The 27,399-nt window shown below is 46.3% G+C and overlaps 1 protein-coding gene and 1 long non-coding RNA gene across 15 annotated transcripts in view; one reads left to right on the top strand and one right to left on the bottom strand.

The window, feature by feature from the left end:
• Nucleotides 1-12,081, bottom strand: part of LOC125619002 — a 21,986-nt gene extending 9,905 nt beyond the window's left edge. The window contains exons 1-3 of the long non-coding RNA XR_007350469.1: nucleotides 11,948-12,081; nucleotides 11,003-11,007; nucleotides 4,969-4,976 (exon numbers count right to left, since the gene is read on the bottom strand). This is a non-coding gene — a long non-coding RNA (uncharacterized LOC125619002). The remainder of the gene's footprint in view (nucleotides 1-4,968; nucleotides 4,977-11,002; nucleotides 11,008-11,947) is intronic.
• Nucleotides 1-27,399, top strand: part of Dlgap4 (DLG associated protein 4) — a 189,908-nt gene that overhangs the window by 152,506 nt on the left and 10,003 nt on the right. For 11 of the 14 annotated variants that reach the window (XM_048810991.1, XM_048810990.1, XM_048810989.1 and 8 more), the window contains 3 exons: nucleotides 16,346-16,707; nucleotides 19,164-19,252; nucleotides 19,778-20,190. In XM_048810991.1, the coding sequence (XP_048666948.1) occupies nucleotides 16,346-16,707; nucleotides 19,164-19,252; nucleotides 19,778-20,190 (864 nt within the window). Of the gene's footprint in view, nucleotides 1-15,310; nucleotides 15,753-16,345; nucleotides 16,708-18,845; nucleotides 18,926-19,163; nucleotides 19,253-19,777; nucleotides 20,191-27,399 lie in introns of those variants that run through there. The other 3 variants (XM_048810997.1, XM_048810992.1, XM_048810998.1) reach the window with 3 other exon arrangements.

The following is a 27,399-nucleotide window of genomic DNA, read 5'->3' as shown; positions in this document are numbered from 1 at the left end:
CTTCCTCTACCATTGTCTGAACTGAAGGCTTTGGACTAAGCAAACAAGATATGAACGTCCACAATGGCAATGTGCCAACTGGCAGAGTCCCTGGGCTTTTCTTTTCTATTCTTTTTAAATCTTCACCATGATGGTTCCATTGTGATATATTTAACAACTCCTCCTTAAAAAGCCATGGGCTACATTTTTGTATTGTATCAACTATGCCCTGATTTGTATTGTATCAACGTATGCCCATAAAAATAAAATAAAGCTATTGTGTCCAACTACAACTAAAAAACAAACATATTAATTAATTAATTAAAGGCATGCCATCCATCTACAACTACAAAAAAAAAAACCTAAAAAAATAACCATATGAGGGTTTTTTTTGTTTTGTTTTGTTTTGTTTTGTTTTTATGGTGGAAAAAAGGAAAATGAAGCTACTTCACGGGACCTGGAGTAGATGGGAGTCTGCAGAGCCTTCCTGAGGCTCCTTTGGGGAATCCCTAGAACCTGATTTGGAAATCTCTGTAATTACTCTATTAGTTCTGAGTCCTCCACCCCCAGCCCTGGAATTCAGAGGTTTCTTGTCCTCTTTCCAGTCTAGCACCCTACCAACTGTGTGGCCTGGGACACGTGACTCCACCTCTGTAGGCCTTACTTTGCAGGCTATGGTGAGACTCCACCAAACTGAAGAAATCTTCATTGGCTGAGAAGCCCATGTCAGGGCTCCTGGTGTTCCTGGACAAATAGGGCAGTAGACAGCAGTGTCACAGGCAGGAAGTTGCTTTTTTAGCCATGTCCTGGGGGCAGCAGGCCCCTCTCCCCATGGCCAGCAAAGCCAAAGGCTTTCACCATCCAACCACAAGGAAATAGTGAAACCCTGCTTAAGGACCCAAGGAATAAGGGCCCATTTGTGCCCTTATGGGGGACCTGGCCTGACCAAGATCTCAGACAGGCCCTGGCAACTAGCACCTAACCCCCTGCCCGGAAGTGTGGCTAAGCAGTTGATAGAAGTACTGGCTCTGTTCCAAAAGCCTGGGCTCCGAGCCTGGTGATTCCGAGTATGGACTGTGCGACCCTGGGTGATTCACTTTTCTAAGCCTCAAGGTTTTTTTCCTGTGTGTAGTGGGAACACTAGACATGCTGAATAGTTAGAGACTTATGTAGCTGAAGAATTTTGTGCCAGGCCAGTTCACATCCAGTCCCAGGCAACAAGAGAGGCCCTGGAGCTTCTGGAGTCTCTCAGCCAGCAACCCCTGATCCCCTGAGCATTGGCCCTGAACTGTGAGTCTGTCTAGAGGACACTTTTTACCCTCTCCCCCACTTCCTCCGGCATGAGAATGTCAGAAAAGCCCCTCACACCCTTGACCCCAACTGGGATGTGAATACCTCTCCCAAGGAGCAGCTGGCAGCGGGTAGTGGGGTAGGGGCACTGCCCTGGGAACCAAGCAAGTCCCTCTCAGGCAGTTGTTCCAGGCCATGAATGGGGATAGCCATCTGCACTCTGAAGGGAGCTGTCCTGTCACTGTGGTACCCTGATGTCAAGAGCCTGAAACCAGAGTTGGCCTGCCAGGGGGGCTTTCCCTGCTTCGCCTAGTGGGAACTAAGCCATTACCAGAAGTGCTTCTGGCTGCCCCCATTATAAGATTCCCTGAGGATCCTACCTTTTCTTTGAAAGGGGAGGCTCTTATGGCCGGGCTTCCTTGGGAGCAGGAGAAGGGGACTGAAACTCCAAAGGAGATGAGAGGTCTGAAGGCAACTGCTCCAGTGGTCACAGGCTATGTGCCACCGTCTGTTAGCTGGAAAGACATACCTGCACCGTATTTCTTGAAACTGTGAACTGACTTCATTAAAGAGTTCAGAGGTTTTATGTATTTTTTTAAATCCAGATTTCTAGCTTCTTTTGCACATTTGGCATCTCTTACAGTGCTATGCCCAGTCTCCACATGGCAGATATGGGCCAAAGGGGTTTGATGACCTGTAGACATTTGAATTTGTGAGCCCCATTCAAGGTCAACCCATTTAGCTTATAGCTGAGGACACCAAGGCCCAAAAGGGTTGCTGGCCCTGCCCCAGGTACATGACCCATTATGGCCATTGTTGCCTTTAGGACCTGGCAGCCTGGCCTCACAAAGCACAGCTAAAAGTGAAATGCCTGTTCTCTCACCTATAAAACATCAGTGATCATTACCTCCCCTTCCGGAGCTGTCTGGATAAAGTCAGCCCCAGCCCAGGACTGGCTCACGGATGGTTCTTTACAATCTGTGCACATGATGCCTCTTGCTTGCAAAGTGTTGCTGAAAGCCCGCTTACTTTCTTTCAAGAATGGTAATTTTTCAAATAATTTCCAACTCCCTGTTGCTTAGGGTTTGTTGAGCTCTCATTCCCATAGCCTTGTTGCCCGACTTAAAGTAGAGCTATTCAAAGCTCTACCTCCTATCAAATTGTGCTGTTGTGGGGGTGGATGTGAGTGTGTGCTGGAGTCTGACCCGAAGGAGGTTCAGAGCCCTGGCCTAGACCTTACTGATTCCAACTCAGAGCCAGGAGTAAGTCATTCTGCTTCCCCAAGCCTAGAGATTTATTCATTCTTTCAATTTACTGAGCCTCACCATGTATTGGCCTTGGTGCTAGGAAAACATGGTAATAATATAAGATACCCAAGGTACTTGACCTCAGGGACCTATGTTAGATACTCAAGTTCCCTAAATGGTAGGGGGGAGACAAAAGATAAGAGAACTGGAAGTGATCAGTGCCTGAATGAAACAAACAGTATCCTCAAACAAGGAGGCAGGGCGGTCAGGGAGGCCTCATTGAAGATATGACCCTTGAACTGAGGTCAGGTTAAGAAGCAGACTTGCACAGATGAGAAGACAGGAAGCAGCAGGCTAAAGGCCCTGGGGTGGGAGCTACCTGGATCATTTTATATATATATATATATATATATCTTTAGTTGTAGATGGACACAGTGCCTTTATTTTTATGTGGTGCTGAGGATCGAATCCAGGGCCTCAGACATGCTAGGCAAGAGCTCTACTACTGAGCCACAACCCCAGCCCACTACCTGGAGCATTTTAGAAATAGCAAAGAGGCTGCTGTGTCTGAACAAGGGTAGAGGCTGGAGAGGGTAGGCAGAAACCAGTTTTTGTAATGGCTGAGGTCAGCACAGTGGATTTTATTCGTCATGAAGTGGGGATGAACTTTAAAAGGGGAAGAAGTAATCCAGTTTGTGTTTTTTAAAACTTAGGATTCAGCCAGGCTCAGTGGCACATACCTATAATCCAAGCAACTCAGGAGGCTGAGGCAGGAGGATTGCAAATTTGAAGCAGCCTCAGCAACTTATTAAGGCCCTAAGCAACTTAGTGAGACCCTGTCTCAAAAAATANCTTCCTCTACCATTGTCTGAACTGAAGGCTTTGGACTAAGCAAACAAGATATGAACGTCCACAATGGCAATGTGCCAACTGGCAGAGTCCCTGGGCTTTTCTTTTCTATTCTTTTTAAATCTTCACCATGATGGTTCCATTGTGATATATTTAACAACTCCTCCTTAAAAAGCCATGGGCTACATTTTTGTATTGTATCAACTATGCCCTGATTTGTATTGTATCAACGTATGCCCATAAAAATAAAATAAAGCTATTGTGTCCAACTACAACTAAAAAACAAACATATTAATTAATTAATTAAAGGCATGCCATCCATCTACAACTACAAAAAAAAAAACCTAAAAAAATAACCATATGAGGGTTTTTTTTGTTTTGTTTTGTTTTGTTTTGTTTTTATGGTGGAAAAAAGGAAAATGAAGCTACTTCACGGGACCTGGAGTAGATGGGAGTCTGCAGAGCCTTCCTGAGGCTCCTTTGGGGAATCCCTAGAACCTGATTTGGAAATCTCTGTAATTACTCTATTAGTTCTGAGTCCTCCACCCCCAGCCCTGGAATTCAGAGGTTTCTTGTCCTCTTTCCAGTCTAGCACCCTACCAACTGTGTGGCCTGGGACACGTGACTCCACCTCTGTAGGCCTTACTTTGCAGGCTATGGTGAGACTCCACCAAACTGAAGAAATCTTCATTGGCTGAGAAGCCCATGTCAGGGCTCCTGGTGTTCCTGGACAAATAGGGCAGTAGACAGCAGTGTCACAGGCAGGAAGTTGCTTTTTTAGCCATGTCCTGGGGGCAGCAGGCCCCTCTCCCCATGGCCAGCAAAGCCAAAGGCTTTCACCATCCAACCACAAGGAAATAGTGAAACCCTGCTTAAGGACCCAAGGAATAAGGGCCCATTTGTGCCCTTATGGGGGACCTGGCCTGACCAAGATCTCAGACAGGCCCTGGCAACTAGCACCTAACCCCCTGCCCGGAAGTGTGGCTAAGCAGTTGATAGAAGTACTGGCTCTGTTCCAAAAGCCTGGGCTCCGAGCCTGGTGATTCCGAGTATGGACTGTGCGACCCTGGGTGATTCACTTTTCTAAGCCTCAAGGTTTTTTTCCTGTGTGTAGTGGGAACACTAGACATGCTGAATAGTTAGAGACTTATGTAGCTGAAGAATTTTGTGCCAGGCCAGTTCACATCCAGTCCCAGGCAACAAGAGAGGCCCTGGAGCTTCTGGAGTCTCTCAGCCAGCAACCCCTGATCCCCTGAGCATTGGCCCTGAACTGTGAGTCTGTCTAGAGGACACTTTTTACCCTCTCCCCCACTTCCTCCGGCATGAGAATGTCAGAAAAGCCCCTCACACCCTTGACCCCAACTGGGATGTGAATACCTCTCCCAAGGAGCAGCTGGCAGCGGGTAGTGGGGTAGGGGCACTGCCCTGGGAACCAAGCAAGTCCCTCTCAGGCAGTTGTTCCAGGCCATGAATGGGGATAGCCATCTGCACTCTGAAGGGAGCTGTCCTGTCACTGTGGTACCCTGATGTCAAGAGCCTGAAACCAGAGTTGGCCTGCCAGGGGGGCTTTCCCTGCTTCGCCTAGTGGGAACTAAGCCATTACCAGAAGTGCTTCTGGCTGCCCCCATTATAAGATTCCCTGAGGATCCTACCTTTTCTTTGAAAGGGGAGGCTCTTATGGCCGGGCTTCCTTGGGAGCAGGAGAAGGGGACTGAAACTCCAAAGGAGATGAGAGGTCTGAAGGCAACTGCTCCAGTGGTCACAGGCTATGTGCCACCGTCTGTTAGCTGGAAAGACATACCTGCACCGTATTTCTTGAAACTGTGAACTGACTTCATTAAAGAGTTCAGAGGTTTTATGTATTTTTTTAAATCCAGATTTCTAGCTTCTTTTGCACATTTGGCATCTCTTACAGTGCTATGCCCAGTCTCCACATGGCAGATATGGGCCAAAGGGGTTTGATGACCTGTAGACATTTGAATTTGTGAGCCCCATTCAAGGTCAACCCATTTAGCTTATAGCTGAGGACACCAAGGCCCAAAAGGGTTGCTGGCCCTGCCCCAGGTACATGACCCATTATGGCCATTGTTGCCTTTAGGACCTGGCAGCCTGGCCTCACAAAGCACAGCTAAAAGTGAAATGCCTGTTCTCTCACCTATAAAACATCAGTGATCATTACCTCCCCTTCCGGAGCTGTCTGGATAAAGTCAGCCCCAGCCCAGGACTGGCTCACGGATGGTTCTTTACAATCTGTGCACATGATGCCTCTTGCTTGCAAAGTGTTGCTGAAAGCCCGCTTACTTTCTTTCAAGAATGGTAATTTTTCAAATAATTTCCAACTCCCTGTTGCTTAGGGTTTGTTGAGCTCTCATTCCCATAGCCTTGTTGCCCGACTTAAAGTAGAGCTATTCAAAGCTCTACCTCCTATCAAATTGTGCTGTTGTGGGGGTGGATGTGAGTGTGTGCTGGAGTCTGACCCGAAGGAGGTTCAGAGCCCTGGCCTAGACCTTACTGATTCCAACTCAGAGCCAGGAGTAAGTCATTCTGCTTCCCCAAGCCTAGAGATTTATTCATTCTTTCAATTTACTGAGCCTCACCATGTATTGGCCTTGGTGCTAGGAAAACATGGTAATAATATAAGATACCCAAGGTACTTGACCTCAGGGACCTATGTTAGATACTCAAGTTCCCTAAATGGTAGGGGGGAGACAAAAGATAAGAGAACTGGAAGTGATCAGTGCCTGAATGAAACAAACAGTATCCTCAAACAAGGAGGCAGGGCGGTCAGGGAGGCCTCATTGAAGATATGACCCTTGAACTGAGGTCAGGTTAAGAAGCAGACTTGCACAGATGAGAAGACAGGAAGCAGCAGGCTAAAGGCCCTGGGGTGGGAGCTACCTGGATCATTTTATATATATATATATATATATATCTTTAGTTGTAGATGGACACAGTGCCTTTATTTTTATGTGGTGCTGAGGATCGAATCCAGGGCCTCAGACATGCTAGGCAAGAGCTCTACTACTGAGCCACAACCCCAGCCCACTACCTGGAGCATTTTAGAAATAGCAAAGAGGCTGCTGTGTCTGAACAAGGGTAGAGGCTGGAGAGGGTAGGCAGAAACCAGTTTTTGTAATGGCTGAGGTCAGCACAGTGGATTTTATTCGTCATGAAGTGGGGATGAACTTTAAAAGGGGAAGAAGTAATCCAGTTTGTGTTTTTTAAAACTTAGGATTCAGCCAGGCTCAGTGGCACATACCTATAATCCAAGCAACTCAGGAGGCTGAGGCAGGAGGATTGCAAATTTGAAGCAGCCTCAGCAACTTATTAAGGCCCTAAGCAACTTAGTGAGACCCTGTCTCAAAAAATAAAAAAGGACTGGGAATGTGGCTCAGTGGTAAAGTGCCCCTGGGTTCAATTCCCAGTACCAAAAACAAAAACTTCAGGACTCAAAGAGTGATTTTGAGTTAGTCAGACCACAAATAAGAGAGGGTAAGAGGGCTGAGGCCACAGGCCTCTGTAATAATATTGGTTTCCTGGCAAGGGATTGAGCTGCCAATGGAGGAAGGGTAGGAATGTGTAGCTGAGTACATGAGGTCCCCTCTCCCTGGAGAACAAGGCTAGTGTGGGGGAGGAGAAGATTCAGATTCATTCTGGACTTGCTCAGCTTGAGATGGCCTTGGACTTCCCTGCCTAATTGCCAAGTACACTGGAACTTTTGTGATAATAGGTGATAACATCCTCACTGTTGTCAGGGCATGTGTGCTATAAAATATTCTGACCGGGCTGGGGTTGTGGCTCAGTGGTAGAGTGCTCGCCTAGGACATGCGAGGCCCTGGGTTCAATCCTCAGCACCACATAAAAATAAATTAAAAAAAAATATTCTGACCACAGCCCAAACTGGAGGGACTTTTAAAAGGGATGCTGTGGACAGGAAGAAGCTACCTCTGTTCCCATTTTACAGATGGCCCCAGGAAGCCGAGGACCCCCGACTGAAAAGAGGCAGTCCACTCTTATTCTCCTTGCCTTGATCCCCAGCTATTTTCCACCAGCTAGACTACCTCAGTTCCACTTGGCCATGCTGTGCCCTGCTCAGCATCTGTCTTCCCATGCCTTAGGCTGCTGATCCTTTGCTCACAGAGATCCCTTTACCACAAGGCCCCAGATTGTCTCCCAGGAGGTGATCACTCCCCTTCATCTAGAAATCATGGTAGCAGGAGTGGCAGGGTCACCATGATTATAGAACACTTTACATCTTTCATCTATTTGGCTCCTTTCCAGAACACACTGGATATCACACCCCATTTTGTGGGTGGCCAAGGCTGCTGCCTCCCTCGATCCTCCTGGAGTTGGTACCGTGGAGCGGGCAGAGAGTAGGGCTCAGCCTTTGGGTAGCCTGAGTTCAAGCCCCAGCCTAACACTGCCTTGCTGGGAGTTGAGCAAGGGCGAATTTCTTCATCACTCTGTAAAATGGGATAGTGACAGAACCTACCTCTTAGGTCCTGGTTTTGAGGATTTGGTGAGTTTGCATGCAGCTGAAGTCAGTGCTCTGTAGTCATAGCGAATACCATTGTTCCCATGGACAAGATGGAGTCGCTGCAAGCCTATATTCACATTCCCCAGCAAACCTTTACCTTGTTTTATATGTGATTCTGCTTAAAGACTCTTAATATAATAGGTGGTTCATTAACATTGAACTTGTGGCCAACAGTGCTGACTCAGCCCTGAATGAAGCATATCTAACTCACTTTTTTCCATAAGACACATTGCAGCCTTCTGTACTTAGAACACTAGACAGCACTTCATCAGTAACTTGGAGATTTTAAACCAACAAAACCACAAAAATGGTAGAAGTGTAGCACTAAACAGACTATGAGAAGGACACTGACTTACTTTATGAAAGCTAAAATGAAAATGGGGAGTGTCACATTATTCCACCTCAGCTGTGAATGTGTGTGAGTGACTGCAAAAGCCCCTTGAGTATGGGTCTTGTGGTTACAAGTAAATTTAAGTGAGTAGGTAAATTCCCACATGCAGAGTTCATGAATAATGAGGATCAACTGTACAAGAAGTGCTTGCCCAGGCCTGGCTCCAGCCAGTAAGGTCAGCTGTTACCCTCAGAATCATTATAAACAGGACTGCATCTTGGCTTTTGTGCAAGCCTAACAGGACAGGGCTGGCTCCCTGAGCTTTGTGGACATTTTCACCAGTGTGAAACCTTTGTAACCTATTGAGCTATAGACATTAGGGCCTAAAGCAGGTACAGATTCTGGAGGCCCTGAATACCCCCATGAAGGGGTATTCCAGAAATGGGAAAAGCGTAGTTCCAAGTCCTTTGGCACCATCAAAAGTTTTCAAACAAAGTAGTGACATGGTTGGATTCCTCAGGTGGCCAGGGTAGGAGGGACAGGAAGGGCAACATTGGAGTTGGAAGGCCAGGGAGCAGAATTGTGTAAGGAGATCTAGAGGAGGCTGGCTGTAGACCAGAGAAAGGAAGGATGGGACAAAAAGTTGGGGAGAGCCTAGTTAGGGGAACAGTAGAGGATCCTAGATGAACTTGAGAGGGTGTTGGCCAGAGAAGTGCCAGTCTGGTGTTGCTAACTCTTGAGGCACAGTGAGGGAGGTGGCGCTCAGATTGCAATAGAGGGGCTGTCAACAGAGAAGTGGCTCTAAGAGGGTCTTCTGTACCTGATCCTGACCTATCCGCTTGGAATTCTTTCCTAGTTTCCCCAGCTGTGCAGGGAAGGAAATGGGAAAGGAGGGAGGAATTTGCAACCAGGTGGGTGGGAGCCTTTGAATTCTTTTTTTGCCATAGATCACAAGTGAAACACCTGGTTTGGTTGCATGGTTGACAGACTTATTGGGTGGGAGAGGGAACAGGCCCTGACCCTTCCTCCAACAAGCTCTTTCTTAAGCCTGGCAGAGGTAGCATAGGGAGGTCAGGGTACATGGCTCTGTCTGATGCCAGCCCTCTCCACTCCTGTGGGCCTAGAGTTGTCCCCTACCTTCTCTGTAAGGCCTGCTGCCACAGCTCTCACACTGTGACTGTGCTCCTCTTGAGGAGTCTAGGACCCCTCTTCTCTAGCCCCCTGCCAGGCTCACACCCTTGAGAGCCAGTTTGCCAAGCTGCCTTCAGGATCAAATCCAGCCTTGTCTCCAGTGCACTTGTAGGATCAGACTCCAAATCTCTCAGGAAATTGAGTCACAGCTACTCCTGAGTGTCTGGATCTCTGTTTGGCCACCTTGTATACCTTGACATAGAAAATAAAATAAGGAAAAAAATTTGTTCTTACCTGATTAATTGGTGGATAAAATCTTGGGAGAGAAAACAGAAACAATGAGACAAAGACAGCTTCTACTTTGAAGAAGCAAGAACGTGTGCACTAGGAATAGGAAGGCTGGGCTAGATGTCTAGGCCCAGGGACAAACTGAACAGAGGCTGCACAGCACAACTGGTTCCTTTCTGAGGCTTGGCATGAGGGACCTGCATGGCTGAGACTAGGGGCTGGGCAAGCATTCAGCCCACCTGATGTGTCTCTATGCTGTGTCCTAGCAGGCGCTTCATCTTTGAAAATAAGTGCAAGGACCATCTGGAGCAGTCAAGCTGCAGGAGTATTCATACCCGACACCCAGGTGTCCCAGGAAAACAAGTTTTCCAGAGTGAATGGAGAAAGAGTTGGACCCATATGCCATCTTGTAAATTGTGACATGTAGAGCATCTCTCTAAGGTAGAGAGGACAGCAGTCACAACCTGGAGGATTGGGAGCCTCCCAGCTCCAACATCTTGGGTCTTTGGGCACTTACTTCCCTCTAAAAGCTTGTTTTTGTGGTACTTGGGATTAAACCCAGGGCCTCATGCATGCTAGGCAAGCACTCTACCACTGATTTACATTACCAGTCCTATTTATTTATTTTATTTTAAGACAGTGTCTTGCAAAGTTGCTGAGGCTGGCCTTGAACTTGAGAATCTCCTGCCTCATCTTCCCAGGTAGCTGGGACTATAAGTGTGTACCACCACGCCTGGCTCCTCTCTATAAAATTTAATTGGCAGATGATGGCTATGTGCCCTCTGGGCCAGGCACTGGGTCACCAACACACAAGGGACGTGCTAAGTCAGGGGCATGACCACAGCCCAAGTGTTTCATGATGCACAGAGAAAGGAGGGGGACTGGCTGTCTGGACCAGAAAGAACTGGGGTAAAAAGGCTGGCAGAAGGACAAGAAGTACTAAGAGCAGGGAGAAGTGTTCTAGCAGGAAGAGGTGCATGTGCAAAGGCCTGGGTGCATGAACCTGTGGTGTGTTTTGTTCTCTGAAGTTGGAAGGGGCATGCTGAGGGGTGGGCAAGTAGAAGATGAAGCTGCAGAGATGGGTGGGTGGGGACCAAGCCAAAGGGACTCTGAATTGGGGAATGGGTCTGCAATCTCAGATGCTAAAGTGTTAGGAGGCTTCCCTGTCACCAAATAATCTTGATTTTGGGCACCTGAAGGTTTTTTGTAGTGATAATGAGGTTTACTTTCTCATTCAACAAATATTTATTGACAGCCTTCTGTGCTTGAGTCATTACCCTGGGCCTCTGCCAAGACAGTTTCCCCCTACTTTCACACACCCCCACACACACACACACGCATGCCCCCTACTGCTCCTGGCCTGTACCTGGCAACAGATTCTTAAAAGAGCAGATAAATGATGGCAACTCTGACAGAGGTTCCTGGGTGATGGAGAAAGGAGCGTAGTCAGGGAAGGGCTCTCAGAGAAAGTAACACTAGAAACATGTAAGGAACTGAAGTGGGCAGAGATGGATTGAGATGTTGGCAGGGCCAAGGGTGAGGCGTTGGCCTGTGTTTCCTGCATGCAGGCTCTGGAAATGAGGTAAGGCTCCACACCCCTGCCCTGGGAGTGGGTCTCAGAGCAGAGATGCCCACTCCCAGGGAGGCCTCAGCCCCCCAAACCCTCTTAATTGCACCATTTATCTGTTTGTGACCTGAACCCCAGGAGACAGAGAATCCAAGATAAGTTTACTTTTATCACATTTGGCCCTTACTGCATCTGACCTGGCCTCTCACCAGTTCACTTTCCCTCCAATGACTGCCTACTTTGCGTGCTTCAGCAGGACCCTGGACCTTGTCAGCTCTGAGAGAATAGTTGGAGCTCTGCCTTCTGTCCAGACTGCTGACTGTGAGCAGCCCTGTTGTCTCCCAAGAGAAGGGGTACCTCTTCCCTACCACACCCTGGAGACCATCACACATACTGACTCCTTATAGCCTGTATTAGCCCCACCTCAGAGATGGACACCAGGACTTTGACTGGGATCACACAGCCTCAGCCAGGCTTTAGTTCCCGCACAGTAATTATTGCACTCTTACAGGGCAGATTCATTTTCATTTTGAGCAAATTGGGGCTGGTTTCACTGGGGTTTTTGTTTGTTTGTTTGTTTTGGTTTTGTTTTTGGTACTAGGTATTGAACTCAGAGACACTTGACCCCTAAGCCACACCCCCAGCGCTAGTTTGTATTTTATTTTTAGAGACAAGGTCTCACTGAATTGCTTATTAGCACCTCACTTTTGCCAAGGCTGGCTTTGAACTTGAGATCTTCCTGCCTCCACCTCCCGGGCCACTGGGATTAGAGGTGTATGCCACCGTGCCTGGCAGCTTCAATGTTTTAATCTAGTGTGGAAAGCCTCTCCCATCACCAGCACCCAAACCTGGGACTTTCTAGGCCAAACAAATCCATTCCTGAAATCCCAGTGAACCGGTGCTGTTGGTTGGGCTCTGTAGTGGTTGGCTTCAACTGCTTCTATAAATGTCCAGTTCTTGGGGGGAACTTCCCCTGGGCTGATCAGAGAATCAGTAGCTAGGGAGTGGTAGAAATCTGGCCCAGTTCCCTCTGTACCCAACACCAGTGGGATCAGGCCAGGCTGAGCCTGACTTCTGTGATACAGCCCAATTCATTACTCCCTTTCTACAAGGAGACAGGGCTACACACCAGCAAATGACAGAGCTGGGATTTGAATCAGGCTTTTCATGTTCATAACCACCAAAGGAGTATTCAAATGATAGAACTTCAAGTAAGAGGGAATGAAGGGATCCTGTCAGCGATGGGAGGCTCTACACCTGTCCTTGAATGAAAAAATGTATGGAGTCAGTCATGGTGGCGCACACCTGTAATCCCAGCAACTTGGGAGACTGAGGCAGGAGAGTCCCTGAGTTTAAAGCCAACCTCAGCAACTTAGCAAGGTCGTGAGCAACTTGGAGAGACCCTATCTTAAAATAAAATATAAAAAAATGGCTGGGGATGTGGCTCAAGCGGTAGCGCTCTCGCTTGGCATGCGTGCAGCCCGGGTTCGATCCTCAGCACCACATACAAAGATGTTGTGTCCACCGATAACTAAAAAATAAATATTAAAATTCTCTCTCTCTCTCTCCCTCTCTCAAAAAAAAAATATATATATATAAAAAAAGGGCTGGGGTTGTTACTCAGTTGTTAAGCACCCCTGGGTTCAATCCCCAGTACCAAAGAAAAAAAAAGAATGAGAAGATGAGTTTGCCACAGGCTCTGTGAATGTGGTGTGCTCTTACCCAGTTAGAACCACACCTCCACCCTACCCACTGAATAGTTGAGGATACTGAAAGGGCCAGAGGGCAAGCAGGCCTTCTTCTTGCCTGAGAAGAGACAGGCCTGGAAACCAAGTCTCTGCCTTTCAGCCCTTCCTACCCCAGCAGTGAGATCTTAGCTCAGGCATGGCCTTGCAGCTGGCCCCAGAGCCCAGCTGTGGGAACATAGTGAAGGCCTCAAACACCTGCAGCCCCTGCCCAGCTGGGAGGGGCCTAAGGCCTGGGGAACAGAGTAAGGTAGCTGTGCAAGTCAAACAGATGTGGTTGACATGGACTAAGGCATGTTATTTAGCCTTTCTGAGCTTTGTGTGCCCCATCTGTAAAATGGGCATGATTGATACCCCACCTCATAGAATCTCTGTGCATCTTAAGTTACAAAGCCCCAAAGCTGCTGGATACAACTTAGTAAATGACCCAAGTTTGGGCCATCAGCCTGTGTATTAGGGTCAGCCAGGAACAGACACTCTTGTTCCCTGAGCAGGTTTGCCTCCTTTTGTGCAAGGTTGTAAGTGGAGGATCATCTGATGACCTAACCTTGCCTTCTACTCCATTGTGGACTTTCTTTTCTTGACCCAGAGATGAGGCTGTCTTGCCCTTTATAGGTTGGTAACCAGAGATTGTAAGTGTGTCTGTCTGGGAGGTCCCTGAATTTCCTCAAGGCCTAAGCAAGGCTGGGAAATTTTGAACAGAATGGAAAGTGTTCTGGGTCAGAGCTCCTAGAACATATCACCTCCAGATTAAGCTGGGCACAGGACCTAGCTTCCAGCTCCCTGGGCTTTTCTGTTGTGGTTTCTGTTACTTTAGAATTTCTCATTTCATTCCCATTTCTCTGCTGATGAGGGTTTTTAGTTTTTGAAATCCAATACAGAGCCTGGCTTCATAGATGTCTCTTGGATGAAAGACAGATGGATTTTTTTTTTTTAACTGAATTTTTCCACCCATGCTGGGAATTGAATCTAGGGCCTTGTGCATGTGAGGCAAGCCAACTGAGCTATTTCCCCAGCCCTTAACTGAATTTTTCATATTTTGGTAATTGTAGATTCACATGCAGTGAAGGGATCCCTTTAGCTGCATGCAGTGGTGCACAGCTGTAAAGCAGCTTGGAAGACTTAGGTGGGAAGATCACAAGTTTGAAGCTAGCCTGTACAACTTAGTGAGGTCCTGTCTCAAAATTTTAAAAAGTAATAAAAGGGCTATAAATGTAGCTCAGTGGTAGACCACTTGTCTAGAATGTATGAGACTGTGGGTTCAGTCCCTAGTATGGTACCAGAAAAGGTGGGGCGGACAGGGTTTCCTGTGTATTGACCTTTACCCAGTATTTTTCTATGGTAAAATCTTGCAAAACTGTAGGACCATCTCACATCCAAAATATGGACATAGTTACAGTCCACCCAATCTATTTGTATTTCCCCAGTTTCTGTCATACTCACATGTGCACGTTTGTTTAATTCTGTGCAGTTTCATAACACATGCAGATATAATGATTCCCAGTCAAGATGCTAATCCAGGCCATCACCACATAGGGTCCCTCTTGTTTTTAAACCTCACCTACTTTTCTCTTGCTCATCCTGTCAGCTTTCCCCCTCAGTTCTCCTACCCCAGTACTGGCAATTACTAATTTCTTCTCCATCTCTGAAATTAAGTCATTGCAAGAATTTTATAGCTAGGCATGGTGGCACAGGCCTATAATCCCAACAACTCGGGAGGCTTAGGCAGGAGGATCGTGAATTCAAAACCAGCCTCAGCAACTTAGGCCCTAAGCAGCTTAGTGAGACCCTGTCTCTAAATAAAAAAATACCAAATAGGCTGGGGATGTTGCTCAGTGGTTAAACACCCCTGGATTCAATCTCTAGTAACTTAAAAAAAAAAGAATTTTATCAAGATAGAATTATATAGGATGGAACTTTTTGAAATTGCTTTTTTTCACTCAGCATAATTTGCTTGTGATTTTTTTCCAGATTGTTGCTTATAACAATCATTCATTCATTCTTATTGCTGAGGAGTATTCCATGGTATGGGTGTACCACAGTACATTTAACCATTCACCCACTGACAGACATCTAGGTTGTTTCCAGCTTTTGGCTGTTACAAATAAAGCTGCCCTGAACATTCTCGCTATATAATTCCTGTGGGATAAATGCCCAAGGGTGCAGTTGCTGGGTTTTATGCTAATTGCATGTTTGATTTTATAAGAAAATGCATTCTGTTTTCAGGGTGGTTTGTGCCATCAGTCTGTCCACATCCACATAACATTTAATGTTATCACTTCCTTTTAGCTCTTCTGATAGATTTGTGTAGTAATACTGCATAGTATGCGCAATTTGCAGGAAGAAGGATTTTGCTCTCCCTTATCCGTGTCCCCTATGGCACTGGGCCTTGTTTTGTGAGTTGCTGTTGGGCTATCACCATCTGTGTGAGTGGTAGCTTTTGAAGGCAGGGCTCATCTGGCTGCCACTCCCAGGATGAGGCAGGGCTTGTTTTGATCCCCACAGGGCAGAGGGCACCTGCAGTTAAGGTGCTGAGAAAGGACAGTGGGCAGACCCAGCCCTCGCAGGGGCAGCACTCCTGGAAGAGCACCTTCTGTTTCCGACAGTGCAGCCTCCGAGAAGCAAGACACTGGCCTGTGGTATCCTATGCCATGCTGAGTGCCCTACCCAGGCGGGGCTAGGAATGTGATTCAGAAATTTCTCAGAGCCCACTTTTGGTAGCTTCTGATTCCCTGAATCTTAGCAGAAGACAGGGAGTTGGACCAGGCGTGATGGAGTCTTGGGGATGGTAGGTTGTTATGTGGGTAGTCACATGAGGAGGAGGAAGTGGGGTGATAAAGGCAAGATGGAAAGGGGTTAGCCAAGTCCTGAAAGATAAGTTCATCTTTGAAAAGATGGGAAGGCACATCCACACAGAAGGAAGAGATAGGGTGAAAAGAAGAAGGAAAAGACCGGGGAGGAGTAGGTGTCTCAGCGACTGTGAGGAAAGCAAAGTTAACCATTCCTCAGCTGTCTTGAGCTCCACTGCTACCACCACCTCTTCCCGGCATGGGTCAGGCTCTGTCCCAGCCTTGGGGCTTTGAACTTAAGTGCACCTGGCCATCTATCCTATGCCCCAGCTGAATAATACCTTTGTGTGTGACTGAGGTGGACAGTGTCCTTGGTTAATGTTGCATTCCCTCCTAGCCTTGGCCTCAAATGGTGGTGGGCAGGGCCTGTGAGTGTCTATCTTGGTTGTTGGGAACCTCATATTCTTGTTCCACAGGTCCTCATAGAGGTAATGTCTGAGGCTGGAGTTAGGGCCAGGTCAGGCAGGGTCTCAGTCTTGAAAGGGGCTTGAGAGGGTTGGAGGCTTCACTTTCTCCTCTCACCAACCTACAGGTTCATCATGCCTAGTGGCATATAAGAAGACCCCACCACCAGTCCCTCCACGTACCACATCAAAGCCTTTCATCTCCGTCACAGTCCAGAGCAGTACCGAGTCTGCCCAGGACACCTATCTGGACAGCCAGGACCACAAGAGTGAGGTGACAAGCCAGTCGGGCCTAAGCAACTCATCAGACAGCCTAGACAGCAATACCCGACCACCAAGCGTGACACGGGGCGGAATCACCCCAGCCCCTGAAGCCCCAGAGCCACCTCCAAAACATGCAGCTTTGAAGAACGAACAAGGGACGCTGACCAGCTCCGAGTCTCACTCTGAGGCCATCCCCAAACGGAAACTGTCATCAATAGGAATACAAGTAGGAGCCCCTTTTGCACTGTGTCCTCAGTCCATTCTGTGCACCTGCCTGCGTGTAATTACATCTGGCGGAGGCCCACTAGGTCTCTTGGGAAAAGGTGGTTTATCTGTCAATTTTGGGGGTCTCCTCCAAGGGGCTGAGCCAAACTTCACTCAGGCATGCTCTCCTCGTGTCCACCCACCATGCTGCAGAGCCTGCGCCGTGGGCATATATTCCTGCTCCTCTGGTGGGTTATCCCAGTGAATGTAGTTACACTCAGCCAGCCATCTCCTGTCCACTGTTTGCTGTCCACTGTCTGTCTGTCCACTCCACCCTTTGCCCTGCCAGCCAACCCGTGGGAGGCAGGACTGGCCTAACAGTTCTTTAATCTAAGGTCAGCTCGGGTACGGAAGCCATAGCCCCGCTTGGCAGTGGGAACAGCGTGGAACATTAACACCGAAGGGTCACGGGCCCAGGACCCAGGGCCCTTGAGCTGTGGGGGTTGTTCAAGGGGATCTTTGCCCAGAGCCCTCTCGGGCCTTGGGGACAGGTAGGTGGCTTGAGGCACCAGGCTCATGTCAAATTGAAAAGTATGATGCCGGTCCCAAAGCCTCCATCCATGGGAAATGGACCAGTGAGATGGTTCCTCAGGGCCATGTGGCCTAAGCCAGAGGGCCCTGCCAGAAGCCAAATGCCACTACACACTCATATCCATGGCAACCAGCAGGAAGGAGCACCCGTTTTCCCCTTCCCTGCCTTGTGGAACCTCCTGCATGCATCCAACATTAGCAGTGTGTCTTCTGTTAGCTGAGTGGGGCCAACTTGGGCTGCCTAATAGTTTTCAGGAGTTGCTTTAAATCAAGAGTGAGAGGACTCTGTCTGCCTCGGTCCTTCAGACTAAAGGAGAAAGTAGGGCACACTCAAGGCAAAGAGAGAGAGGCTGCTACAGTGGGCAGAGAGCTCAGGGAGAGGTAGAACCCTTCCAGGGGTGGATCAAAGTGGTGTGCACTGGGGCTTAGGGCTGAAGGGATTTTCATTTCCCCAGCCACCCCTGTGCGAGTGAATGTGGCCAAGCTAATGAGAAAACACTAGCATGGAAAAGAACGTGGGACACAAGGACGTTGAATGGAATAGAGAAAGCTTACGGGGCAGGTCCTTTCACTGGACTAGCTTATACCTGCCAAGAGGCATCTCCAGGCTTTGGTTTCCCTGTGTATACACAGGAAGGAAGTTGGCCAGGAGACTCTCCTGTTTTCTGTGCTCCTGCTGGCTCCATCCAGCTGGGCTTCTTCATAAGGACTCACCCCCCACTTTGTCCAGCCTCTCCAGATGGGATTCTCGGGAGCATGGAGTAACCTGTAATCCCAGCCACCCATCTTTAGGCAGCCCACTCTCTTTTTGGCCAAACCAGATCCTCCTATCTTCCCAGAAGGCCCAAGAGAACTAGGACATCCTTGTCCTTTTACATAAAACAGGACAAAATCATTCTTGGACTCATTCTGAGTGTCTCTTTCCCTGGCTTCATCCTGTCCCTTGTTCTCACTGCAGCTCCGTGAAGATACAGTGATGCTGCTCCCCCTCAGCTGGCTCTTGCCTGGGGGCGATATGGCTGCATCCCCATGCCAGAAAGCTTCCCTAGTCCCTGTTCTGTTCATGAAACAAAGTGACTGGACAGTTCCAGTTTCTGAGGCTACCCTGACCCCTCATTCTCAAGCCATGATGAGAGGGCTGGTCTGGATGCTCCTTTGTCCCAGAAGAGATGGGCAGGCACAGGGCACTGCTCTTGCCACATTTCCTCCCCTTTACAAAACAAGTGTTGGCGTGGCGTCGGCTCTGCTGCCCACTCATGCTGAAGGAGGCCTCACTATGACCAACTGTGATTGAGACCCAGGGACAGCATCTCATAGTGTTCCAGGCTTCACTAATTCTTGCTTTGGTGGCAGTTCTCAAACCCAGTACCACTGTCCACAGTTTGCCGTTGGTCCAGGGTCTCCAACCTGCCCTTCCAGGCTTCAGCCGCAGGGTTGGGGGAGTGATCTTTGCCTCAAGACAGCCCCCAGCTTCAACTGCACCAGATAACGGCTATGGCTTTGTGTGTGTGTGTGTGTTCTCTTTCTCTTTCGTTGTCCTTTTTTTTCTTCTCTCTGATGCGTGTAAAGGAGAGGACTAGAAGGAACGGTTCCCACCTCTCGGACGACAACGGACCCAAAGCGATCGATGTGATGGCACCCTCCTCAGAGTAGGGAAAGCCAGTCATCTCCACCCCACCCCACCTCCCGCCTCCGCGCGAATGAGCAGTGCCCGGCTTAACCTGGTCCGGCCTCGGGCCTACGTGCAGTGTCCGCATGCCTCGTGTCTGTCTGTCCACACGTCCGTTTGCGTCGTCCCACTAATGTGAATTTCAGCAGCAAGTGTGGTGTTTGTTTTTTATTTTTGTCTTTGTCTCCGTGCCGTTGCTGTCGTTGTCCTTCAATAAGGTTGACTGCATTCAGCCAGTGCCAAAAGAGGAGCCCAGTCCCGCTACCAAATTCCAGTCCATCGGGGTTCAGGTAGAGGACGACTGGCGGTAAGTTGGACAGAGGTGGTGGCCGCTTCTCCCCCTCCTCTCCCTCCCTCTGCTCTCACCTCTCCTGCTCTCCCTAACCCACTTCTCCTTGCTGGATTTCTAGTAACCAAGCTGGGTTTGGGGTGCTGGCGTGGCCCAGGCGTGGGAGGCTGGGCAGGGGGTGGGTGGGTGGACAAATGAGCACTTGCTCTGTGAGACCAGTCAGCCCACGGGGGCCAAGGCTGGGCTGGGACATGGCCCCAGCTAACCTGATGTTGGTGGTCTTCCTGGCCCCACTGCAGTAAACAGGCAACCTTATGACCTTGTCCTCGTGTGTGTGTGCGTGCGTGTGGGTATGGGTGGGACGGGGCAAGGGCTGAGCAGAGAATGAGACGGGGGCTGTGGGACCCGCTTCAGGCGCATGGTGAGCAGATGATGCATCCGTTTCTCTGTCTCCCGTGTGTCCGGGTCAATTGGCCTCTGGTCTCTGGCCCTTTTGGTGACTCGCTCCTTCCTGTCCCTACCCCATCCACCCCCCACCCACAGAAGCAGCGCCCCCTCTCACAGTATGTCCTCCCGACGGGACACAGACTCCGATACCCAGGATGCCAATGACTCCAGCTGTAAGTCATCTGAGAGGAGCCTCCCGGACTGTACCCCACACCCCAACTCCATCAGCATTGATGCCGGCCCCCGGCAGGCCCCCAAGATTGCCCAGATCAAGCGCAACCTCTCCTATGGAGACAACAGCGACCCTGCCCTTGAGGCATCCTCGCTGCCCCCACCTGACCCCTGGCTCGAGACCTCCTCCAGCTCCCCATCAGAGCCAGCACAGCCTGGGGCCTGCCGCCGAGATGGCTACTGGTTCTTGAAGCTACTTCAGGCAGAGACAGAGCGGCTGGAAGGCTGGTGCTGCCAGATGGACAAGGAGACCAAAGAGAACAACCTCTCTGAAGAAGGTGTGTACTGTAAGAATGACCCCCTGGGGCAAGGGAACAGGGGCACTTGGCTGTTCTCCAGCTTTTGGCCAGCCTAGGCCTCGGGAGAGTCTCTTAGATTTTGTTCTTGGGCCAGTTTTACTTTCATTTTTTTCCTTTCTGCCATCCATCTTTACCTACCAACTAAATGTCTTTCTAGTTAGGACTAAGACTAAGGCAATAGCTGCTAGTCGTGTAGGCTATGGGCTCAGCCACACATGAATTTGCATCCCAGCTCTTCCCTACTAATGACGTGACCTTACTCAGGTTACTCTGAGGCTATTTCCTAATCCTCCTCTTGAATTGCATAGGCGTGTTGCGAGGATTGAATGTGATGGTTGGTGTGAAGGGCCTGATGGAGTGCGGAACACAGAGAAAGTTGGTACCATAATTGTTCCATCAACAACTCCTTATTGTTTGTTGTGTGCCAAACACCAGAAATCTGACAGAGCCTTGATAGGATGTTAGGAACAGAAGTTTTCTACTTTTCCACTTACCATCTCTATCTATACCATGCCTAAAAAAAAAAAAAAAAAAATCCTAAGAAATGAGTTTAAGAAAGAACTAGATCGAGCTGGAGTATAGCTCAGTGGCAGAGTACTTGCCTAGCAGCAAAGCAAGAAAAGGCAGGCCCTTGGGAAGCTCCAGCCTATTGCTCTGCACTGACCTCATTCAGCCAAAGTTCTGCTTCCCATTAATTCCTCCTCCACAAAAGTTCAGGAAGGACAGGTCTTCATAGTGTCCAATACGATAGATTCACATTCCAGTAACCCTGCCAGGGTGGCCCGAGGAGTGTACCCTTTGATGATTTACAGCGCGCTTTGGAATCAGTTTTTATGGTCCTTTAGGCCAGTTCCCAGCTTTGGTACACCCAGGTGTGTAGGGAACTGTTGTGGGGTATGTGCCTAATAACTTTATACAATGAGGTATTTAAAAAAATCAAACCAGAGGCAAGGATCAGAAAACACCCAAGGCGCCTGACAAACTATCCAGCCACTTCCCACTGCAGTCTTCCCCACTGCTAGCTCTGATCAGATGTCTGTTCTGGTATTTGCTTCCATGTTTCTTTTTCTTTTCTTTTCTTTATATAATTTTATTTTATTTATTTATTTTTTATGTGGTGCTAAGGGTTGAACCCAGTGCCTCACGTGTGCTAGGCAAGCGTTCTACCACTGGGCTACAGTCCCAGTCCTTCATGTTTCTTTTTTAAAATGTGATTACTTTCTATTTCCTCTCTAAAATTAGTCATCATTATGTGGTGATTTCATGTTATAATAAATGAGTGTTAGACCTATCAAAAGACCTCCACCTCCTGCACCCCACCCTCCACATATGACCTCATGTGGATTTTTGCTAAATAACAGCCAATGCTTCTGTTTACTATGAGTATGCAGCTATTGTTTACTACATTCTAATTTATTATTTCAGTTTCTTTTTTAATACATTCTGTTTTTCCTAGAATGATTACTTCCTTTGTGGTACATTCTGTTTTCTAAATTTGTCAGGGCAGGGGTTACTGGTGATTGAACTCTGGGCTTTGCACATGCTAGGAAAGTGCTGTGGCACTGAACTACATCCCCAGTCCTTTTTATTTTTATTTATTTATTTTGTGTGTGTGTGGTGCTGAGGAGTGAACCCCAGGGCTTGTGCATGCAAGGCAAGCACTCTAACAACTGAGCTGTATCCCCAGCCCCACTTTTTATTTTAATCTTTTTGAGATTAATCGTTCTAGTTAAGTTGTTCAGATTGGCTTCAAACTTTAGATCCCCCTGCCTTAGCCTCCAGAGTAGCTGGAATTACAAATGTGTGCCATTAGGCCTGGTTCATTTTCTAAATTCTTTTTTTTTTAATATTTATTTATTTATTTATGTATCTTTTAGTTTTTAGGTGGATACATTAGTTTGTTTTTATGTGGTGCTGAGGATCGAACCCAGTGCCTCATGCATGCTAGGTGAGCACTGTACCACTGAGCTACCACCCCAGCCCCATTTTTCCTAAATTCTTATTTGTAATTTCTCTACCTGCTCCACCAGATCCACCAACGCTCATCAATAGTATTTTCCAAATCATCAGATAAATCTCATGATTTCATATTTTTCCTGCCCCCTTGTCCTCTGCTTGGGCCTGGTTTATTGTTCTGCTGTTTAGCTGCTGTCCCTGAGATTTTTCCTTGCAACACCAGGGATTGTCCTTGGCATTTTTCCATGATGGGCATCCTGCTTTTTCGACCACATGGTCTTCTGCTTTCTTGGTTTTTGTCTGTCATTTTACTGGAATACATTAGAAAGAAATTTTTGGAAACTGTGCATGTATTCATTTCTCCCTATTTGTGATAGGGTCTTTCAAATGCTAGCAAGTCCACTCTTACCATTGAGCCACATCCCAGCCCTGTAACAGCTTTATTGAGATATAATTCACATACCATAAAATTGACCCTTTTAATGTGTACAATTCCGTGACATTTAGTACATTCACATTGTTGTGCAACCATCATTTCTACCTAATTCCAAATTTTTTTTTTTTTTTGGTACTGGAGATTGAACTCAGGGGCACTCAACCACTGAGCCACATCCCTAGCCCTATTTTATATTTTATTTAGAGACAGAGTCTCACTGAGTTGCTCAGCCCCTCGATGTTGCTGTCTTTGAACTCCAATCCTCCTGCCTCAGCTTCCCAAGCCACTGGGATTATAGGTGTATACCACTGTGCCCAGAACATTTTAATCTCCCCAAAAGGATACTCCATATTCATAAACTGTCTTTCCCCCACCATCAATAGGCAGCTACTAATCCGCTTTCTGTCTCTATATAATTTGCTTAATGTAGACATTTCATATCAATGGAATCATATAATATGTGATCTTTTGTGTCTGACTTCTTTCACACAGCATGTTTTCAAGGAAAGTTCATCCATGTTGTAGCATGTTTCCATACTTCATTCATTTTTTGTTGCCAAATAGCATTCTATTTTATGAATATACTACAACTTACTCATGTATTCATCTGTTGGTGAACATTTGGGTTATTTTTAATTTTTGGCTGCTATGAATAATGTTGCTGTAAACATTCAAGTACAATTTTTTTTTTTTCTGGGGATTGAACCCAGCAGTACTTACTACTGAGCTACATCCCCATCCATCTCTTTTTAATTTTATTTTTTATTTTGAGACTGGGAGGGTTTCATTAAGTTGCTTATTAGGGCCTCACTAAATTGCTGAGGCTGTTCTTGAACTTGGCCTCCTGAGTCTCTGGGATTACAGGCATGTGCTGTTGCTCCCAGGTTCATGTACAAGTTTTAATGTGAATGTTTATTGGTTTCTTTTGTGTATATATCTAGAACTGGAAATTCTGGGTCATGCAGTAACTCTGTGTTTACCTTTTAGAGAAGCTGTGAAACTGCTTTCCAAGCAGCTACACCATTTAACATTCCCAACAGCCGTGTATGAAGCTTTTAATTTCCCAGTACCTTTTTGACTATAGCCATCCTAATAGGTATAAAGTATGATCTAATTGTGGTTTTGATTTCCATTTCCATGGTAAATAGCAATGCTGAGCGTCTTTGTATGAACTTATTGGCTCTTAATATCTTTGTTGGAGAAATCTATTGAAATTGGGAGGTTTTCTTGACTTCATCTTCCAACCCTGCCCATCAAACCTTGACTGCAGCCATCTAAATAAGAGCTAATAGGTTTATTCTGTTCCTTTTTTATAAGATATTGTCCTTGTTTTATGTGTATTGTATCTTCTGTCTCTTTGAGACTTATATATATGGGGTTTTTAAAAATATATTTTTAGTTGTAGATGGACACATACCTTTATTTGTTTGTTTGTTTGTTTATATGTTGTGCTTCGAACCCAGTGCCTCATACATGCTAGGAAAGCATTGTATCTCTAAGCTATAACCCCAGCCCCAAGACTTGTATATATGTTTTTGTGTTTCCCTATATTGTCTCTAATTTTTTAGATTCCTCTGTGTGTGTGTGTGTGTGTGTGTGTGTGAGAGAGAGAGAGAGAGAGAGAGAGAGAGAGAGAATGTGTATGGTACTGGGAATTGAACCTAGGGCCTTGTACATGCCAGGCAACTGCTCATAATGCTCTACCACTTAGCTATACCTTCAGGCCTTTTTAAAAAATAAACATACATGCATGTATACATCCATCCATACATACAGGGAATTGAAACCCAAGGTAATATACCACTGAGCTGCAACCCCAAGCTTTTTATTTTTTTATTTTTTATTTTTATTTTTTGAGACGGGGTCTTGCTAAGTTGCCCATGCTGGCCTAGAACTTGATCTTCCTATCTCAAAGCCTGCCAAGTATTTGGGATTACAAACAGATGCCTCTGCTGCCAGCTAATTGGCCTTTTTATTGAGTTTTAAGAATCCTTTATATATTCTGGATATTAGCCCCTTTCGTATATATGTCTTACAAATATTATATTCTGTGCTATCTTACCACTTTCTTGATAGTGCGCTTTGATGCATAAATATTTAAGTTTGATGAAGTTTATCTGTTTTTGTTGTTTATCCTTCCACTTATTCCACTAACTTTAATTATGAGTAACTATTTTGATAAAAATTAAAATTAGGGTATGATTGAAGCATTGAGATGCTGCCCAACAGTTCTTGTGGGCAGGTCTTATTAAAACTAGACTTCTATGGACACTTTCTCAAAATAGTAGTCTTAAATGCATAAAGTAAAAATTATACCAAGATTATCAATGACATTAATATGCAGTTATTAAAATTTTGTGATATAGTAGCACATGTTTCTTTAATGCATTAAGTAACAAGATCTATTGTGAATCTAATTTCTGTCACTTCAAAGTAGCAAGGACCAGTGTTATCTGTGATTTCTAATAATGACAGAGTTCTACTACAATCTCCTAATGTGAGACCTCGAAGAGCCATTTTGGTGAGATGGCAGGATCAGGAATTGTGCAGCCTGATTAGAGAAGGAGTAAGAGAAACTTGAAGGAGAGTAACTGGAGACAACACTATCTATGGCTTTTCCTGTACTAAAGAGCAGAGAAGTAGAGGGCTGAAGGAGAGGGTGGGTGGTGAATTGTTGTTTTTTAAACAGGGCAATACAGGCATGTTTGTATGTTGTTAAGAGTGACCTTGTTAGAGTAGGGGAACGCAGGGCTCCTGTGTGTGGTAGAGGAGGGCAGCATTTGAGCAGAGGTGTGGCAGGGGAAAGCGGAGCCATCAGCTCCATGTGAGGAGGTAGCAGGGGCTGAGGCTTTGGGGAGAGCAGATCTGGAGCAGCCATCTGGGGAGAGTGGGAGGCTGCTCTGGGCAGGCCAAGGCATGAAAACTGGAGGGGGAAGGGGCGTGTGTTCCAAAAGAGTAGCTTTTTTTTTTTTTTTTTTTTTACTGTTTTCCGTGTAATTGCTCTGTATTTTAGGGATGTGTCTGTATCACACCATTTTCTGTAAGTGGCGAATTTATCTACTTATAATTCTGTCACATTGTCTTTATTTTGAAGATATATTAGCTATGTCAAGTTCAGAATTATTATATTACTGGTGAATGTTTAATGATCCACAGTATTCGCTGGAATGTAGTTTGTTTTGCCTGAGCATCTCGTTCTGTGTGTTTTGAACATCGCTGACCGACTTCCTTTGCACGGTGTCTGTTGACTATGTCTCTCTCTTTCCATCTGTTTTAATTCCAACCTTTCACCATTTTACCGTTTTGCTTTTCATGGTACTGGGTGTTGAAACCAGGGCTCTAAGCATGCTAGGTAAGCATTCTACCATTGAACTACAGTGCCTAGCCCTTTTATTTTTATTTATTTTTGTCTGGGGATTGAATCCAGCGGTGCTTTACCACTGAGCTGCANTGCCCTGCCTCAAAACTCTCTGGGATTATAGACATGTACCACTATGCCCAGCTATAGTATCTTTTAAATTAACAAAAAGTCTTAATTTTAATGTAGTTAGATTTTTTAAATATTTTTTAGTTGTTGATGGACCTTTATTTATTTTTATTTGGTGCTGAGGATCGATCCAGTGCCTCACACATGCTAGGCAAGTGCTCTGCCACTGAGCCACAACCCCAGCCCCTAAAGTAGTTAGATTTATCAATGTTTACACATACGGTTTGTTCTTAAGCTCTCTTTCTGCCAGGCACAGTAATGCTCTCCTGTAATCCAGAGTTGAGGCAAGAGAATCATGAGTTCAAGGCCAGCCTGGGCAATACAGCAAGGGTCTCAGAAAACAACCCCCACCAAAAAGGAAAAAAAAAAATCTTTCTCCCCAAAGTCTGAAGAGATATTTTACTATTTACTTTTAGTAACAGTTTTTCAAGTTTTACCTTTCACATTTAAGTCCCTGATCCCCTGTAATTGATTTTTCTGTGAAATGAGGTGAGGCTCTATCATTCATTTTATTTTATAGGATAATAATTTATTATTGCTATTTATTCAAATGCTCTTGGCCTTGGGCTAGGGCTGTAGCTCAGTAGCAGAGCACTTGCCTAGCTTGTGTGAGGCACGGGTTCAATTTTTTTTTTTTTTTTTTTTTTTAGTTTTCGGTAGATATAACATCTTTATTTTATTTTTTTAATTTTTATGTGGTGCTGAGGATCAAACCCAGTGCCCTGCACATGCCAGGCGAGCACACTACCGCTTGAGCCACATCCCCAGCCCACGGGTTCGATTTTTAGCATGTATTAATAAATAAAATAAAGGTCCATTGACAACTAAAACAATATTTTTAAAAAAGGCTAAAAAATGCACTTGGCTTTTATATTTATTTTATATCTGTAAACCTTGTTATATTTTTACTAATTTATTTGTAAATAAGAAATTGCTTTTAACATTGTACCATTGAGTAGTATATGATACTGTAGGTTTTTATAGCTATTTATAGCTATTCTAATTCTGGTAAAGAAAATTATTGATGCCAGGTGAGGTTGTGCATGCCTATAATCCCAGCAACTCATCAAAGCACTAAGCAATTTAGGGAGACCCCATCTCAAAATTAAAAATTAAAAAGACTGGGAATGTGTCTCAGTGGTTAAGCAATCCCTGGTACAGGAAAAAAGAAAGAAAATTATTGAGCTTGGTATAGGAACACATGCCTGTAAGGCCAACTATGCTAGAGGCTGAGGCAGGAGGATCAGAAGTTGGAGGCCAGCCTGGGCAACTTAGCAAGATCCTGTCTCAAAAAAAAAAAAAAAAAAAT

This window comes from Marmota marmota, unplaced genomic scaffold (assembly GCF_001458135.2).
Source record: "Marmota marmota marmota unplaced genomic scaffold, marMar, whole genome shotgun sequence".
Taxonomy (NCBI): Eukaryota; Metazoa; Chordata; class Mammalia; order Rodentia; family Sciuridae; genus Marmota; species Marmota marmota.
The sequence above is the reverse complement of the archived record's forward strand: the minus strand, read 5'-3'. Positions and strand labels throughout refer to the sequence as shown.